This window comes from Phyllostomus discolor, chromosome 2 (genome assembly GCF_004126475.2).
Source record: "Phyllostomus discolor isolate MPI-MPIP mPhyDis1 chromosome 2, mPhyDis1.pri.v3, whole genome shotgun sequence".
Taxonomy (NCBI): Eukaryota; Metazoa; Chordata; class Mammalia; order Chiroptera; family Phyllostomidae; genus Phyllostomus; species Phyllostomus discolor.
The window spans coordinates 92,681,980-92,699,338 of record NC_040904.2 but is presented as its reverse complement, the minus strand read 5'-3'; the positions used below and the strand labels follow the sequence as shown (position 1 = coordinate 92,699,338).

The following is a 17,359-nucleotide window of genomic DNA, read 5'->3' as shown; positions in this document are numbered from 1 at the left end:
CCATATTATTAAAGTGCTTAGAACGAAGCCTGGGTGTTAAGCTAAGGGCTTGACCTTGCCTATTTACTATGGATGTGACCACTGAGGTCTAACACTGATACATGGTAAAAAAAAAATAGGAACTATTTTTAAAGTTCTGAAACCTCTGAAAAAAAATCAGAGACTTTAAAATATTCTTTTTTATGTTTAAAATGACAAAAGTGGAACTCTAGAAATTATAAAAATGACAAAAGAATCAAAGACATTTTAGAACTATATATATTACTTTCCAGTTTTTTATTAAAACCTATATCCCCTTATAAAAGATAGCATAATTAAATATGTAATTTGGGACTAGAAATTTTAAGTCACTGACATAATAAAACCATTATGATTCAACAGAACATTTGTCACTCCCTCAAAAATGTCCACTGAAAATTGAATGAAATTGCAGACAGCTTCTATCATGGACAACTTTAATGTTTCATATTCTTTTACTAGAAAGTTATGCAAAAACCATTTTATTAATTTGATGCTTCCTGAGACATTTACCGTGATTCCATTTGGCTATTTTTAAAATTTCTTTCCTGACTTTACTAATTAGGGCATTTTGGAGACCAGATGGTACCTGTCTCTTTTCAGAATACTCTGCCTGTATGTTAGTTTTTAGCCAAGGTATATGGCTTGCCTTTTCATTCATTTCAGTTTATTTCTGAATTCTCTATTTTTGTTAACTTCCCCTTTCCAGTTGTCACTCATAGATAAAAATAACAGAACTGCCTCTAAAGTAGCATGTGTGGGAGGAGGGGAGAAGAAAATTGCATTTATTACTGAAGTTGACAAAATCACCACCAAAGATTCACAGGAGAGGTTGGGGTGGTCTGGGAGGGTAATGAGAAGGCTCAAATATTAATTGAGAGGCTGGTCATAAGTTTGGAGGGAGAGGAAATGAGTGATGGGACTCCCAGATGTCCTTCTTTTTTCTAACGCCATGGGAAAAGTGTTCTTTTCTTGCCAGTGTTCCTCCCCTCTCCATGTCCATTTCTCTTTGGGGTGGGGTGGGGTAGGGGGATGTGGGAAGAGGGTGTAGTGTGGATGGTCCCCAGGAGGAGGGTTATCCACCCAGCAGATGCTGTGAGGTACCACCTGACTCCCTTCAATGAAGGACTTTATTGTTCCAGTATTGTTGGCAGCTTACAACGACTTACGGATCGTTTCACCGGAGGTCATGCTCCTTCCCTGAGCTATATCTAATGACTGGTAGATTTAGGAGTACTAAGATATGGCATTTCAGCTCAGCAGGGAACATCTCCAAAGCGTTAAAACTCCAGATTTCCCCATGGGATTAGTTGAGCCTGTTGTGGACTTACCTGAGAGTTTGATGTCTCCCTCTGCCCACACTAGTTTCTGTCTCTTCAGTTGTATGAGAGATAACCCAAGGTTACTCCTTAATAACCATTTTTCACACTAAACTCTGTTTCAAGGTTTGCTTTCCAGGGTACCCAACCTATGACCATTGACTTCAGATTTCTCTGAAATGAGACATTGAATCTATCTTCCATTCATTAATCCATCCATTTATCCATCCACCCATCCATCCATCCACCCATTTAGCTCTTTACTATTTTTATTAAACCATCTTGGGATCTCAGAAGATTCATTATTCTTCTTTTCAGTAATATTTCTTCAGGTTGTAATATCTACACTATCCATCCAGAAGCCATTTTGCTTTGTTTAACTAGTTTCTAAAAGATATAAATAAATGTGCAATGTTTAGCATGTCAGCATACTTTGTGATCAAATTCTCAAAGGGCAGCTGTCACTGAATTTGCTAAATGAATTTATGAAAACATTAACTTTGGTTTCACCAAATTATCTCCAGGGGGCAGCAGAGAATGCTCTTATGGCAAATATGATTCGAGAAGTGCAGTTTCTTTTTCTCTTTCTCTCTGCCTCTCTCTTTCTTCAAAACAGACAAACTATGTGGTTGTAAGAGTGCCCAACTGGAAGAAAGAGTGAGTGAGTGAGTGAGTGAGTAGATGACTATATTTAGAAAGGGTCAGGGATGTGGAAGATGCATTGGAGACAAGACAGAATAAAAATAATACCTAGTAAAGCAATTAGCCACATAACTAAGAAACAGACTTTAGAGGGAAATTTCTTGGGCTTGAATCCTTTCTCCATCATTTCTCCATCACTTAATTAGCAGCACAATTGGACAATTTACTTAACTTCTAAACTGAAAAAATAGGGATAACCAGGATATTTACTTTATATATTGAATGAGGCCATGTTATTAAAGTGCTTAGAATGGGGTCTGGGTGTTAAGCTAAGGGCTTGACCTTGGCTATTTACTATGAATGTGACCACTGAGGTCTAATATTGATATTGGGTAAAAGAATATGTGGCTATTAATTTCTTTGACCTGGTTTTACTTTTTATTTGATATATGCACATATTTTACTTTCAAACATCTATTTCTAAATTGTTCTCTTTGTCCATTCTGTGAATTTATTTTGAAAAATAATGATTAACTTTAATTTAGTATATGTTTTGTCTAACTTTTAAAGGAGAATTATGGAGGTGACACAACATCAACTGTACTTTAAAAGTGAAAATTTTCAAGGTGAATATCAATGATACAGTAGAATGTAAAAGTAGATCTATTCGTTTTGTGGGGCTCTTTTAAATTACTCACTAGCACATTTAGTGATTGTAGGTGGAAGGAGATCCAGGATTTCAGATGAGTTGTCTTCAGAGCTCGGGTCTACAAAGTTTGTAGAGAAGTGAACTGGAGAACAGGGAAAGAGGACATGGCCAGCAGAGCGGCCACTTTTTGCAGCCATTGAATAACGGTGTCTCCAAGGCAAATCATTAACCTTGCATCTGTAATCATTGTGCTATGAGGGCAGAGAGGGCAGTACAATAAAGAACCGTGTGTGAGTTCCTTGAAATTCTTCACACTGCTGGGCATTTTTCTTTCACCTCTTTGAAACTGTTATATTAGTACTCGGGCAACAGCAGGATGGGGTAGATTGAGGGGGGACTCGGGACAAATATTCAGTAGCATCTTTGTGTGGGTATATATGTGTGTGCACACTGTGGAAGGCCACACAGTTCAGAGAGTTTACAGAAAGTACAAATGACAAAGTGCGTAGGTGCTGGCCCATTTTTGCAAAGATACACATCCAGAAAATTGAGCTAAGGCATTAGAGGCAGGCAAGTGCTTGAGTTCTCGCCAGTCAGGACTCTGATTCGGGAGGTGACAGAGCATGAACTGGAGGATAAGGGGTCAGTAATAGCAGGTCTTTAGTGCCTGGGCTGTGACTGTTCAAGATCCATACAAGCTTCCACATAAAGGGGAAGTGTGCCAATGCAAGACAGCAATGTCTTCTAACTGGTTTGAGGTGTGGCTGGGCCTGAATCTGACATCGGAGACAACGAAGTACATCTAACTGAAAGACAAAACAAGTGTACTTCAAAAACATTCACAGGCAGATAATTTTTCATTAAGTCAATTGTGCACATTTGGGGGCATTTTGTCTTAAAGCAGCTCTAATTTACTAAGGATCACCAAAACTCACCAAGTCGTTTTGTTTTGGCCACCACAGCATGAAGCACAGTCACTTTGTGTTGTTACTCTTTTGTGTGCTCTGATTCTTAATTGGTAGTATTGCAGAGGGCTTGAAAGACTGGTAGAGGAAAAGTCTGGGATTTTTGGTTTGAGCTGTACCACTTTCCTGGTCTCGCTCTGCTCTCCTGCTCTGCTTCTTGAGCCTGGTGCCCAAGGGACACAGACAAGAAATATATGGGTCCTTTAGTTGTTTCAGAGATGTGCATGTACTAGACAAACAACCTTCTCTTTTGTTATGTTGACTTTCATGGCATATCTTGGTGGATGGTTATGCTAACAAACACTCAGTCCCTTTATTGTTCTTCCAAACACCTGCCTCCTCAAGAAGTAAAGGTGGGAGCTGAAAGGTTGGCGGTGGGACGGAGGCGATAAAGGAGGTGGGGAAGAAGTTGCATCCTGCCAAATCTGCTTAGAGATTTCTATGGTTTTTGATACCATTCACGTGATTCTTAAACTGCTGATTGCAGACTGTGGTCTGACCTGAGATGAGTACATGGGGAGTTGCCTGAAATTTCACATGAGAGGAGTTGAGTGGAAAAAACACAGGGCTGGCAAACATGAAATGTGTTTTACTTTCAGCTGTGTCACCAAGTCACTCTGAGACATTAAGCAGGTCATGTAGCCCTTCTGTGCATTAGTTCTGGCTGTCACTGAACAGGCATTAAAATAAATGATCAGCAAGAAATTTTGATGACATGAGAAAACACTCATGTAAGTACAATATAAGTGGAACAAAACAGGTTACTGACTTGAATAAGAAACTTGCCTAGTATCATCAGACTAGTAATTGCCCAGCAGAGAGAGACTTAGGTCTATCTGTTATCAAAACTCATGGTCTTAACTACTATGAACCTTAACATCAATGTGGTGGAAGCCAGAATGTTATATTTCAAATGACAGTTCATCATGGATCTCCTGACATCTGGTACAATATTAGGCAGAAGGGAAGTCATTTTTGTTTCCACCATTGTCACATAGCGCATGTCTTCAAGTATCACATGCCCTCCAGCACCCGATTTCTCTGTGTGAATCAAACTGATTCACTGAAAGGAAGGCTGGAGAAGATGAAGCAGGGTGGGGTGGGGGGGTGATATATATAGTTTACTTACTGTTTGGCAAGAGGAAAGATGAAACTGCTAACTTAAAATAAAAAAAAATGCATGTTGCTTAGTCTTTTTCCTGTTTGCAATGCTTTCTTCCCCTTCCTGGAGAGTTTTGCCTTGGCATAAGAAATTCTTAGCACATAGAAAATTTCTTTCCTCTAAACATAATCTAAATGCACATGAACTAGCACATGAAGGCAGAGTTTTTTGTTTTTTTTTTTGTAAGTCTTGATAACAGCCCTGTGACAACTAAAGATGGGTGTTTATTTGCAATTTGGTTCAAATGATCAGTCTAGCTCTTCAAAGTGAAAATGATAGAAATAAATAGAAAATTGTGATAGAGGAATGCCTCCCCCAGACTCCATCAGGAGTCTATGACTTAACCTCCGAAACTTGTGAATAGGCAAACTTATGTGGGAAAAGAGAATTTGCAGATGTGATTAAGTTAAGGATTATGAGATAGGGAGATTATCCTGGATTATGTGGGTGGTTCAATATAATCACAGTGTCTTTATAAGAGGGAGGTAGGAGAGTTATAATCAGAGAATGTGACTGGGGACCAGGAGATGGGAATGATGCAGTTACAAACCTACGAACACTGGTGGCCTTTAGAAGCTGGAAAAGTCAGTGCACAGAATCTCCCCATGTGTCCAGAAAGAACATAGCCCTGTCCACACTCTGATTTTAGTCCCATAAGGTCCATTGTGAACATCTGCCCCCTAGAACTGTAAGATTCATGGTTGTTGTTTCAGATCACTCAGTTTATGATAATTTGTTACAGTAGCAATAAGAAAGTAGAACTTAAATTTGTAAATATTATAGGCAGTAATTTTGTGAAAGAATTTTCAAGGACAAATACTTTATTACAAACTTTTTTACTGAGGCTGTCCATCTCTTCAACTTGGAGAAAGCTTCTAAAAAGTTATCATGCCCTGGGAAGTCTAAAGGGATGGGCCAAAAATAGATAAATAGTCTGTTTTGCTCCCTAATCCAAGTTTAGACAAATCCATTTATTTCGGGCACGTTCAATGCCTTACTGTAAAATTTATGTGTAGAGCAGAAGTGAGAGAAGGACCAATGAGCTGAAAGATAATCAATCTGCTTCCTCCGTCCTTGCTTCAGTGCTTCACACAGGAAATCTATTGCTGTGTCAAGTTCCAGAGGAGAGTTTCTTCTGTTCCAAGAGTTTTCTCAGTCTGAAACCCAGAGTTGAAGGAAGGGACAAGTAGGACAGGAGTGTCCCGCTGCTGATGGGCTGAGAGGATTGAGCACGGAGAAGCTGACAGAAGGAACTTCACCATGTCCACAGCTCCTTTCATACCTATGTGGAGGGGAAGGAGTGAGTGAAGGGCAGAAAATAAGAGAACAGAAATGCCCTGCTTTGGGAGAACTTCTGACCTACAGCTACTACCAATACTGACAGTCTTCTTAGCGGCTGGTAAGTTTGAATGGTCTTTGGAAGAGTGATAGGAGAATGGCTGGTGAGAAACCTGGTGTCAGCTTTTCCTGAGCTGTCTTTGCCTTTCTTACGGAGCAATACAAGATAAACACAGTCGTAGATGTGGGGGATGGGGCTGCTCCCAGATTCGTTTCACTTTATTAGCCTTATTTTCCTCTTTGCCATACTTATTTTATTTGTATCCAACTATAGTATACTCATTTATATGATTTGCCTCACTCCCCACTTCCTTAGTTCCCCCGCTCCCCCCTTTTTTGAACAAGGCAGAATAAATTAAATAATTTCTAGTAGCAATCCAAGTCATCTGGGTTATTTTTATCTTCTTTTCCCTTTCAAAAAAATTAAATAATAATCCCAACTCATTTAAGTCCATATTATTAACAGCATAAAATAGAAAATTTTATTGCTTTCTATCACTTTCTATGACCAGGTGCTTTAAAAAATATAATGTACTCATTGGTGGTGCATCTGTGATGCATGTCTGTATTTAGTTTCAACGTGTGTAGGCTGTAAGTGACATTTTTTGGGGGGTGGAGGGAGGTGGGGGAGGGTATAAGGGGATAAATGGTGATGGATGGAGACTTGACTTGGGGTGATAGGATTGTGCACCTGGAACCTGTATAATCATTTGTTAACTAGTGTCATGCCTAAATTCATGAATAAATTCAATAAAAAGGAAAAAAGAGAAAAAGACATCTTCTGTGTTAGAGGACACACTCTTCAACACCTAGGTTCCCGTAGGTGTTGCAGAGAACTTGGAACTGTGTGGGGGTGTCCTGGTTTCACTATAGAGGGTTGGTAGGAGTTGATGTGGGAGGGAGTTTTCAGGTTTCACTTTTAGTAAATGGGAGCAGTTGCAAGGAAACAGTGTAGTTGGTTTTAAATTTTATAATTTGATAATTAAAAGAAGAAAAAGTATTTTTTCTCATATGGATGACTTAAAAATACAGTCTGTCTTCCATCAAAAAAAAAATGTTTCCACATGATAATCTTACTGGTGTGCACACACAAAATAACCACACTGTACTACTGTACCTTTCTGTGCAGATTTTTCACACACTTTTTCTCCTTTGATCTGCAGTGAAATAGGCACAGAAGACACTTCTCCATTTTACGAAGGCAGAGACTGAGGCTTAGAGAGGCGAAATGATTTGCCTGTCATTACTTGTATGTGGCAGAGTCACACCCGGGTACACGCGGGCACATCTGTGTGCATCACTAAACATTTGAATAGGCAACTTCCCTCAATATTTAGCATTATGCTTTTCACTAGAAAGCACCACTATTGATAGTACCACTAGAAAAAATATTAAGCCAATATTGGTTATAAACTTAGTGGAATATTTACTCATAAAACAAACCAAGGGATCTGACATTTTCAGTAGTTGAGATTTTGTTGGGGAAACCTTGTACAGAAATCTGTGTAGGACCAAACTCAGCAGTGAAGCCATTGATGTCAAGTTGCACTGACTTGGGTAAAGGAAAAACAAAATCAAGATCAAGACCATATATATAAGTGACCATATATATATATGAATATATAAAATAGCTTGATAACTTTGCATGGTGGTAAATGGTTACTACTTTTAGTGTGGTGAACATATTGTGAGACGTATAAATGCCAAATCACTATGTCATACACCTGAAGCTAATATAATGTTGTATGCCCACTATGCATTAAATAAATGAATATTGCATTCCCCTCAAAAGACTAAAACATAATTGACAAGGTTGAATTTTAATGGTTTAAAGATTTGAATTTTGAAGCTATTTCTAAACACAACTAAGGGATACTACATATATCAACTACTACTGTCTGTGCTTATATAATTAAAAAGTTATCAAAAGATTTGGAATCAAGACACAAGAAAGCAAATTGTGTACAGTGATTTGGCGTGATAAATTTACCATGAAATAATTTATAGTAAATGAGAAGCAAGCCACCTGGGGCATAAACTCATCTTTATTACTAGTTAGTACTGCTTTGTTTTTAATACTGCTAAACCTCAATAACTCACTTTAACTAATGTACAAAGTAAACGCACAAAGGAGCAAGGGAGCTGATGATTTTGGTGTAAAACACAGCATTAAAAAACCTATTTACCTTGATCTTTGCTCATTTTGCTTATAAATTCAAGCATTGTAGGAGTTGGTAAACAAGGTTTATTCCGAAAACACCTGAAGGCAAAGACGAAAACGTCTGAGCGGCCCACTGCAGAGCAAGCTTGCAATTCTGAGCCTGGTCTCCTTTCTCCCTGTTCCCTTCACCCCACACCTATTCTTCCTCCTTATTTTAGCCAATTATCTTCTATGTTTTCCTTGAGTTGAAATTATATTTTGCTATTCCAGTTAATATGATTCTACCTTTTATAAAAGTCACTGATGCTGAGATTACGAATTACTGAAAAGGAATTCTCCACTTTTTTCTTCCTTGGACTAATTTTGACCATTTATCATTATGCTCCACTAGGGGGCAGGCAGCAATAAGAAGAAGAAAGAAAATCCAGACAGGGCTGATAAGTAGTTTCAGCAGGTTTGCAAAAGATGGAACATGAGATTAAAAGCAATTGCGAAATCATATGGTGTTTTACAAAAGCAATTGTGGGGAAAAAAGGGTTTGTCCTGATTAATTTCTGTTCTACCTTCCTTTTCTAGTTTGTGTTAGTTGTGAATTTACATATAGTAATTTTAGATATGTTTTCTCTAAACATCCATGCTTAAGTGATTATGAAATTAATCAAAAAGTCATTGTTAAAAACAGTGTATATGGAAGGGGTGTGTGTCTGTGGATAGTGTCTAAAAGTTATTAGCAAGCCGAATTAGGCAAAAGCCAAGCTACGATGACAATTTAAGAGAACATTTTAAAAAAATCAGTTCATCTTGAAATTGTCTATGAAACTAGTAAAAATCCAAAGATGGGAGAAATTATAGTGGGATGGACTTGTCCAAGGCTTTATGGAGGAGATGGGTCTTGACCTGGGTGTTGAATGAGAAGTCTGGGAAAGGCAGAGCTACCAGTAGGCAGGTGTGGATGTGCAGCATGAGCAAAGGCAAGGTGGTTGGGGAGGGAAAGAACCCTCACCTGGTGGAGTAGAGATTGTGTTTTACACAGTCATAGGAAATAAGGCTGCATTTTGGGGGACCTCGATAGCTAAACAGAGGAACTTGGATACTGTGCAGTAAGCACTGAGGAACCACTTGTTGTTTTGTGAACAGGAAAATAATATAATAAAGCAATATTTTCAGAGAATAAGGTGGAAGCAGTGTCTCATTCAGTGTGAGTGGCACTTGGTAAAAAAAGGTGTTTTGCAGCAGGAGTCAAGAGCTCCTACCTTGAATGTCCATTTTAGAAAGTCCATGATTCTGCTGCAACACATTGGTGGCTGAGAAGGGAGGTTTCTTTGCAGAGGAAGATGTTAAATTCAGTACAGGGAAAGAGGAGGACTAGGAGGAAAATTCCAGGTGTGTTGTACCTGGAAATACAACACAATCCATTCATGGACTGGGAGATTCCAGAGAGTCCTCATAGAGACAAATACAGTAGAATAGGCATTAAATATTTTTGTGTTTGTGTCCTAAGAATGATAGTTATCTCCATCCTCTCAATAACAGAGAGCAAGATCTGAGAAGAGAAGGGAAGGGAGTTTTTAACCTTGAATAATTGGAGAAAAACTTCTAAAATTGAGGAGTAAGATGAGAACTTAGATATAAGGATGCTAATAGGTTGAGCATGGAAATAAAGAGATGAGACAGTTCCACAGTAGGTAAGTTCCCTCCTAATAAGGTCATAAGTATTTCGGTTAATGGTGCTAGTTAATAAAATAACCCAGTTGTTATTTGGTTTTATATTGTATCTGAGAAATCAATCTGCACAGTGACTAAAATTTAGTAACAACTGATACACTTTTCTTCCTTGTTATCACTGACATACATTTGATAATTTCTGCCTAAGATTAGGGAGAAGACCTGTGGTTAAGAAATAGCTTTGGATGTTGTAACAAAACTCATGTAAGAGTCACAATAAGTTAATTATTTGCAGGAAGAAACAACACTGTCCATATATGAACACCAAGCAAACAATTTAGAAGTTTTCTTAGCTAGAGTATCTATGCCTTATCTGTCCCCCAAAACTAGAAACAATCTTCAGAACAAAATCTCATTTGTGTTTAAGGAAAGTAGTATAAAAAAGTACCAGAAATAGCACTGGAAAGGGTTAGAAGCAAACCATTTTATTTAAAAATATCAGTTCCTTTGAGTTGTTGATGCTGTTGCAGGCTCTCCCGGGATCAGTCTCAGAGAGTTTTTCATAGAGGATGTTTATTAGGGGGGACAGTTGGAAGAAACACCTGAAAGGAAGGGCAAGTTTGCTGAGGGGGAAGTCAATCTACAATTTCAGCCCTCACCTGATCCCCATGGGGAGCTGTGGAGTTAGAATGGCCTTAGAGAGGTCTTACATTGAATCAGCATGGCTAGGCCTTTATATGACGTTCATCTCAACCAGTCGTTGAATGTGGATGCCCTGAGAAGGGTATGACTTTGTGCGAAGTAACTGAGTTGATCTTTGAAGATGCTGAGAACTGAAGGCTGTGTGCCGATAGTGCCCATAGAAGTAACAGCAAAAAGTCGTTCCTTAGAGATTTTGAGTGCAAATACCGTGCCCACCATAGCTGCTATTTCCATGGTCTTTGTTCCTTCCCCAATTTCTGAGTTTGTCTGTTACTATTTCCCTTCAGTCTAAATAAATTCTTTTATCATTTTTACTAGTGTAGGCCTGCAGGTGAGGAGTTCCTGTAGTTTCCTTTTATCTAAACATGCCTCATTCTTAAAGCATATTTTTGCTGGATATAGAATTCTGTGTATTCTGGGTTGACTTATTTTCTAGCACCTTAAAAATGTTCTTTTACCACTTCTGATGAGAAGTCAGCAGACACTCAAATTACTGTTTCTCTGGAAACAATTTGTCAGTTTTCTCTGGCTGCTTTCAAGATGGTCTCTTTGTTGTTGTTTCTGGGCGCACAGCATATGTCTGTGTGTGGTTATTTTCACACTTATCCTGCTGTGGGATTACTGAGATTCTTGAATCTGTACATTTATGCTTTTCAGAAAATTTTGAGAAACTTGCAATCACTATTTCTTCAAATATATTTTCTGCCAACTTTGTCTCTCTTCTTCTAGAACTCAAATCACACATATGTTTAAAGAAATTTTGCTACTTCATCACTGGTCCCAGTAGCTATTATATTTTTATTCTCTTTTTTCTCTTTTATTCTGATTGGATAATTTCTATTGATATATTTCAAGTTTGCCAACAATTTCCTGTCTTAGCTCCAGTCATCTGTTAGGTCCATCCAGGGAATATTTTATTTTAGATATTGTATTTTAAATTTTAGAATTTTCACTTCTTTTTAATTAGTTTATTTTTCTCTGTTGTGTTTTTCTCTTTTCCTTCATTTTGTGTGTGTGTGTGTGTGTATGTGTAAAACATCACTGAGTATAGTTTAAGATCTTTGTTTGGTATTTCCAACATCTGGGTCACCTTAAGGTTAGTCTCTTTTTAATGTTTTTTTTTCTCTTGAGAATGAGACACATTTCCCCAGTTCTCTGTATATTAAACTATTTTATTTGGGTAATGGATATTGCATCATTGAAACTATGGATTTTGTTATATTGCTTTGTTGATTTTTCCCCCCCAGAAAACATTTAACTCAGTTGGATTCAAACAGCCAGCTCTTGCTCTTGGACAGTGCCTTAGATCTCAGTGCTTCAGCCTTTAGCTAGCTGGCTTCAGGGGTGCCCTCCCATGGGTGGCTTAGGGTCAGCCGCAGAGGTGTTTCTAGAGTTTGCACATAGGATATGGAACTCTTTCTCTTTCTCTCCATCTCTCTCAATTTTCAGAGAGAATTTTGGTTGCACCAAAGTTTTTCTTCAGAAAACTGTGGGTTTTATATTAGAGTTTTAGCTGTTCAGAGTGGTTCCAACTGCAGGCTTTGCTGAGACTGAAAATGGTAAAAACTGGGGAAAAATGGGACCCATACCTTCAACCCTGAACCCCTTCCTTCTTCCAAGGATTGGCACTCTTCAAGAATCTTCTTACTTTTTCCACTCTCCAGTGGCTTCAGAGAGTTGTTTTCACATTTTGTCCACAACTTATAGTTGTTATATGAGAAAGCTTATTTTGCCACAAAGGAAGTGGAACTTTCTTCAAATCCATGTATTTTTTAATATCAATCTGTTTTTACTAACTGATATTGATTTGGTTGTTTATACTGTCTCTTGGACATTGAGATTGAATGTATTATATCATTAAATGTCTTTTTGCTTTTTACATTTCATTCATGCATTGAATGTTTGGGTGTTTTTCACTTACCCAAGGAAATCTCAATTTCCTTCCCCTCGACTCCCCAATTCTTATATATGTCTTTGTTGGCTTTAAAGTTATGTCATGAGATATAATTCTAACTACTAGCTGTGTCACCTTTAAGAAATTGCCTACTCTCTTTAGACAGTAATTTCCTCATTTGTGAAGGGAAAGAAATGTATGAGACTATTGAGGAGTATAGGACTTTCAGAAAAGACAGAGTTTGGAAACCTTCAAATTACTCCTTTCATTTTATACAGAGGCAAATAGAGCCCAGGAATGTTCAAGAAATTACTAAAGATATCACTGAACTTTTTGGTGGATGAGCTGAGCTTGAAACTTTCCCACAGGATCATAAATAGCAAGGAAAAGAGATGTGGCAAATATATGTGGAAAAATCTATGATTTTTAGATGGGATGTACTTGACATGCAGCAAGCATTGGAATGGAAAGAAGTAGCAGCTACAGGTTGAGATTCTTGTTTATGAAAAACAAGTCGAAGTTGAATGTGGGTCAATTGTTCTGTTAGTTAACAAGTGCGGGAGTGTCTGCCATGTATCAGACACTGTGCTTCATGCTGGGAATACTTGAACAAGACAGACAGAGCTGCTCCTCTCATGGGCTCTGAATCTGGTAGGAAAGATATATATTAAATAAATCATTGCAAATCATTAAATCATACCCAAGTGTATAAAGAGAAATAGAGGGTGACATAGAAATGCATGATTGGTATACATAATCCTCCCTGAGGGCTAACGAAGACCTCCCTGTGGAAGTGATGTTTAAGATGAAGATGAACAGAAAACAGCTAACAAGAAGAGTTGGGGAGAGGAATATTCCAGACAAGTCACACAGCCTGTATGAAGGGCAGAGGGAGGTAAATTGTGACTGAAGTGGTAAAACAAGGATAAATCAACTATGTAGAGGCCCAGTTGAAATTCTGGGGATGAGGGAGAGTGACGAAAGAAGGCACGAAGAGAAAGAAGAGCAGGTGAGACTTTGGTGAATACTACACCAGTGTCCCTGAGGACACAGGCAGGCCTGCAGAGAAGGAGACAAACAGGGAAAGGGACAGGGTTGTTGCAGTCATGAAGGAAGGGATTTTAAGAGAGGAAAGTGGTTAATAGCATCAGAATACGCCAAGGAATCCAGGAGCACAAGCACTGAAGAGAGACCAAGAATTTGATTATACCCCTTTTAAAATTGTGGTTTAATGGAAGGGTGTGTGAGCCACAAGAATGCTGGTATCAAGGAGAGAGTGGGTGGGGAGGAAATTGAGGCTGTGGGCACAGATCACTCATTCTAGAAGCTTGGCAGCAAGGACAGGATAAAGGGCAGCTAGAAGGAGAAAGCAGATTTAACCCCCCACTCTCACCCTCCATTAACATATGGGAAACCTGAGTGTGTTCCAAGAGTATCATTTGAGAACATTCTGTGATTTGGTAGAGACATTTTTCCAAACTGGGTGTGTACATATATAGCTTTAAATTGTTTAGTGTTCTTTTCTTTGTTTTTGCCATTTTGTTAATTTACAATGAAATGCTATCTTTTCCCAAACGTTTATCAATTATGTAATGTAAGAATATCTCATTGTGTAGTGCATTTTGTGGTTACTGACAAATTTTTGAGAAAATATCCAAGTAGTAAATATTGGTAGATTCAAAATAGTGAATCTCCAGATAATCATTCTATCTTATCCTTTATTGACTCCCTCCCCAGAGGTTGTTTTAAACTAGTAATTTTCAGTAGATTTAGAGACAGAGTTGCCTGCAGAGCCTACAATATTATATTGTGATGCCTGTTCAAGCCTACTTAATTGCACTTTTCAGGATATAGAGTCTGGGTATCTGGACTTTTACAAATCTTTGCAGATGACTGTAATGAAAGCCACGGTTAAGAACGCTGTCCAGCCCTGGCAGGTGTGGTTCAGTTGGGTGGAGCATTGTCCTGTAATGAAAGTGTTGTGGGGTTTGGTTCCCAGTCAGGGTTTATACCTTGGTTATGGGTTTGACCCCCAGTCTGGGTGTGTAATATCCCCTGCCTGGTCTGGGCATGTATGATCCCTGATCTACCATCTGGGCACATAGGGGAGATAACCAATCAATGCTTCTCTCTTTCATAGATGTTTCTCTCCCTCTCTTTTTAACCCTCAGGTGAGGATTAAAACAAAACAAAACAAAACAAAAACAAAAACAAAAAACGACACTGTCCTAGGTCTTGCTTTATCACCCAAACTGTCCCTGTTGTTCCTTATACTCAGCACATGGCTGCTCACCTTCTTATTTATCTATCATCCACTGTGGACGTCTTTAACTGTCGCAGACGAGATTTCCGAGGGCAGAGACCTTGCCTCATTCATCCTACCATTCCCAAAGCTCTGCACAGCTACCCAGTGCTGGGTAGGAATACTCAGAAAATGTCTGTCAACCTGAACTTCTCCAAAATGTCTGTTGTGTCTAAATCACTCTTTCCCTCTCTGCTCCTCTTTCAGAGACCGAGTGTCAGTCTTTTCAAAAGCGAACATCCACTTTGGATTTTCCTCATCTTCTCCCAGTTCCTCTAGGGTCCTGCTTCACCAGTTAGCCTCCTTCATTCTTGTAACCAAGCTCATCCTCTTTCTATCTGCATATATGTTGTGCTCTTCATTCTCAAATACCCTCTCAGTCTTTATGGTTCCAGATTTGTCCCATCTCTTTCAGGGTTGGCATGAAAGGAAAAAGCCATTGTCTCATTCTCCAGTACTTCTAAGGTCAAAAGTCCTGAAAGAGAAAGTCTACGTTTGTTGACGATTGCTTCGGCTTGGCTCCCTGCACTCTCTTCGTGCTCTTCCCTCTGCACTAACTCTGTCTTTACAGCACTTGCAGGGCTCTGACCACCTTCTGTCAGCAAGTCATAAAACCTCTTCATCCTTGCTCTAAGACTTGCCCCATACGATGATGCCTTTCCTAAAACCTCTTCTTTCCCTGTTTAACAACCTGCATTTACTGTCTACATTTTTCATCACTTTTTGCTAAATCCATTTCCTCCAGCAGATTCCTATTTTTAAATGTTTTTAAGATTCTGATTTTGGCCTTTTTCTCTAATTTCCACGCCAGAGAGTACAATTTGGCAGTCCATAGGTTAGATCTGACTTGCAGATTCTTTTTAGTTGGCTCATGTAATATTTTTAAAAATTTGAATTAGTTGCTAATATTTTAAAATTGGGAGATTTTACCCCAAAACCTTGACTTAGTGTCTAGGGTTGCTGTGAAGATTGAGTTAAATGAAATATACAAAGCCTTTAGTGCTGTCTCAATTTTACAAGCATTCAAAAAATAGAAACTTAATTATCATTTTGCAGTTTTCAATGGTCTTTTATAGATATTATTTCATAATACTGGGGTGGGTACAAATAAGTTTACAGTTGTGAATAAATGAAACATAGTTAATAAAGCTATTGTAATAATTGTAACCTGCATGTCTTTTTCCATACAAACAACTGTGAACCTACTTTTGCCCATCCTTTTATTCAATTAGCCCCTACAGTTTGGCTTTTGGGTTGCTTACAGTTTTTGAGAATTACAAACTATGCTGGAATTAATATCCTAGTACATATGAGGTCTTTCCAGAAGGTATCAAGCCATGTAATAGGAAAAATAAACTTAATTGAAGAAGATACAAAAAACATTGTACATAGGAAAATTACACTTCAGTCCCCTTCAAAGTAGGCTTCTTGGGACTTCACACAGTTCTCCCAGTCACCATCAGCTGCCCCTTGTCTATTTTTGCACACCTGATATGCATATGAGGTCTGTGCAGAAAAAGTCCAGCCATCACTAATATAATGAGAATGGTTTGTGTGACATTGATGTAACCTGGCAGCCAAGGTGAGTGGACTGGTATGCACATGTGTGAACAATGATGACTTCACTGTAGTAGTCAGTGGGGGCAGTAGATGCTGTTGAGTGAGCACGTTTACTGTGTAGCCATTGCATTAAAAATGACTGAGCAAAGAGAGCATTGAATCTGCACCAAATTATGTGTCAAACTTGAACATTCCTCCATGGAAACTATTTGGATGATTCAGAAAACCACAGATATGGGCAACTGGTGATTGGCAGCTTCATCAGGGGACAATGTGTCTACTCATGCATCGTCTCTCATGCAGAAATTTTTGGTGAAATATCAGATCACCTAGGTAACTCAGGCCTTCTACAGCCCAGCTTTGACAACCTGTGACTTCTGACTTTTCCCAAAACTAAAATCACCTTTGAAAGGGAAGAGATTTCAGACTGTCGATGAGATTCAGGAAAATACGACAGGGCAGCTGATAGTGATTGGGAGACTTGTGTGAGGTCCCAGTGTGCCTACTTTGAAGGGGACTGAGGTGTCCTTGTCCTATGTACAATGTTTCTTGTATCTTCTTCAATAAATGTCTCTGTTTTTCGTATTACATAGCTGGATACCTTCTGGACAGACCTCATATATATTCACTATCTATCCACTACACACCAGTTCCTCATTATCACTGACACATGTACGTATAAAAAAAATCTGCCATGAACCAGGGGAAAAATATTGGTCTCCAACAATTAGTTTTGGGCTATGTGAAAGTAACTGCCTTAAAAAAAAAACCCAGAAAACCAATATTAAAAAACCTAGCCCAACATTATTACTTTTATTAGCCCTGTGTCCTAACAAACTGATACAGACTTTGTGATTATCGTAAAAAAATTAGGCTCAGCAATATGCTTTTTATTAGCACTGTGCGCTAACCAGTTTATATGGACTCTGATTATACTACTTTGGAAACTAAGATGAAATTTATATTTATCGTAATTCTTTTT

General features: G+C 38.5%; 1 protein-coding gene across 1 annotated transcript in view; it reads left to right on the top strand.

The window, feature by feature from the left end:
* Positions 1–5,784: 5,784 nt before the first annotated feature.
* LOC114488778 (cell surface glycoprotein CD200 receptor 1-like) overlaps positions 5,785–17,359 on the top strand; it is a 34,542-nt gene continuing 22,967 nt past the window's right edge. Inside the window, exon 1 of the mRNA XM_028502578.2 lies at positions 5,785–6,154. Within this exon, the coding sequence (XP_028358379.2) occupies positions 6,088–6,154 (67 nt within the window). The 5' untranslated portion in view covers positions 5,785–6,087. The remainder of the gene's footprint in view (positions 6,155–17,359) is intronic.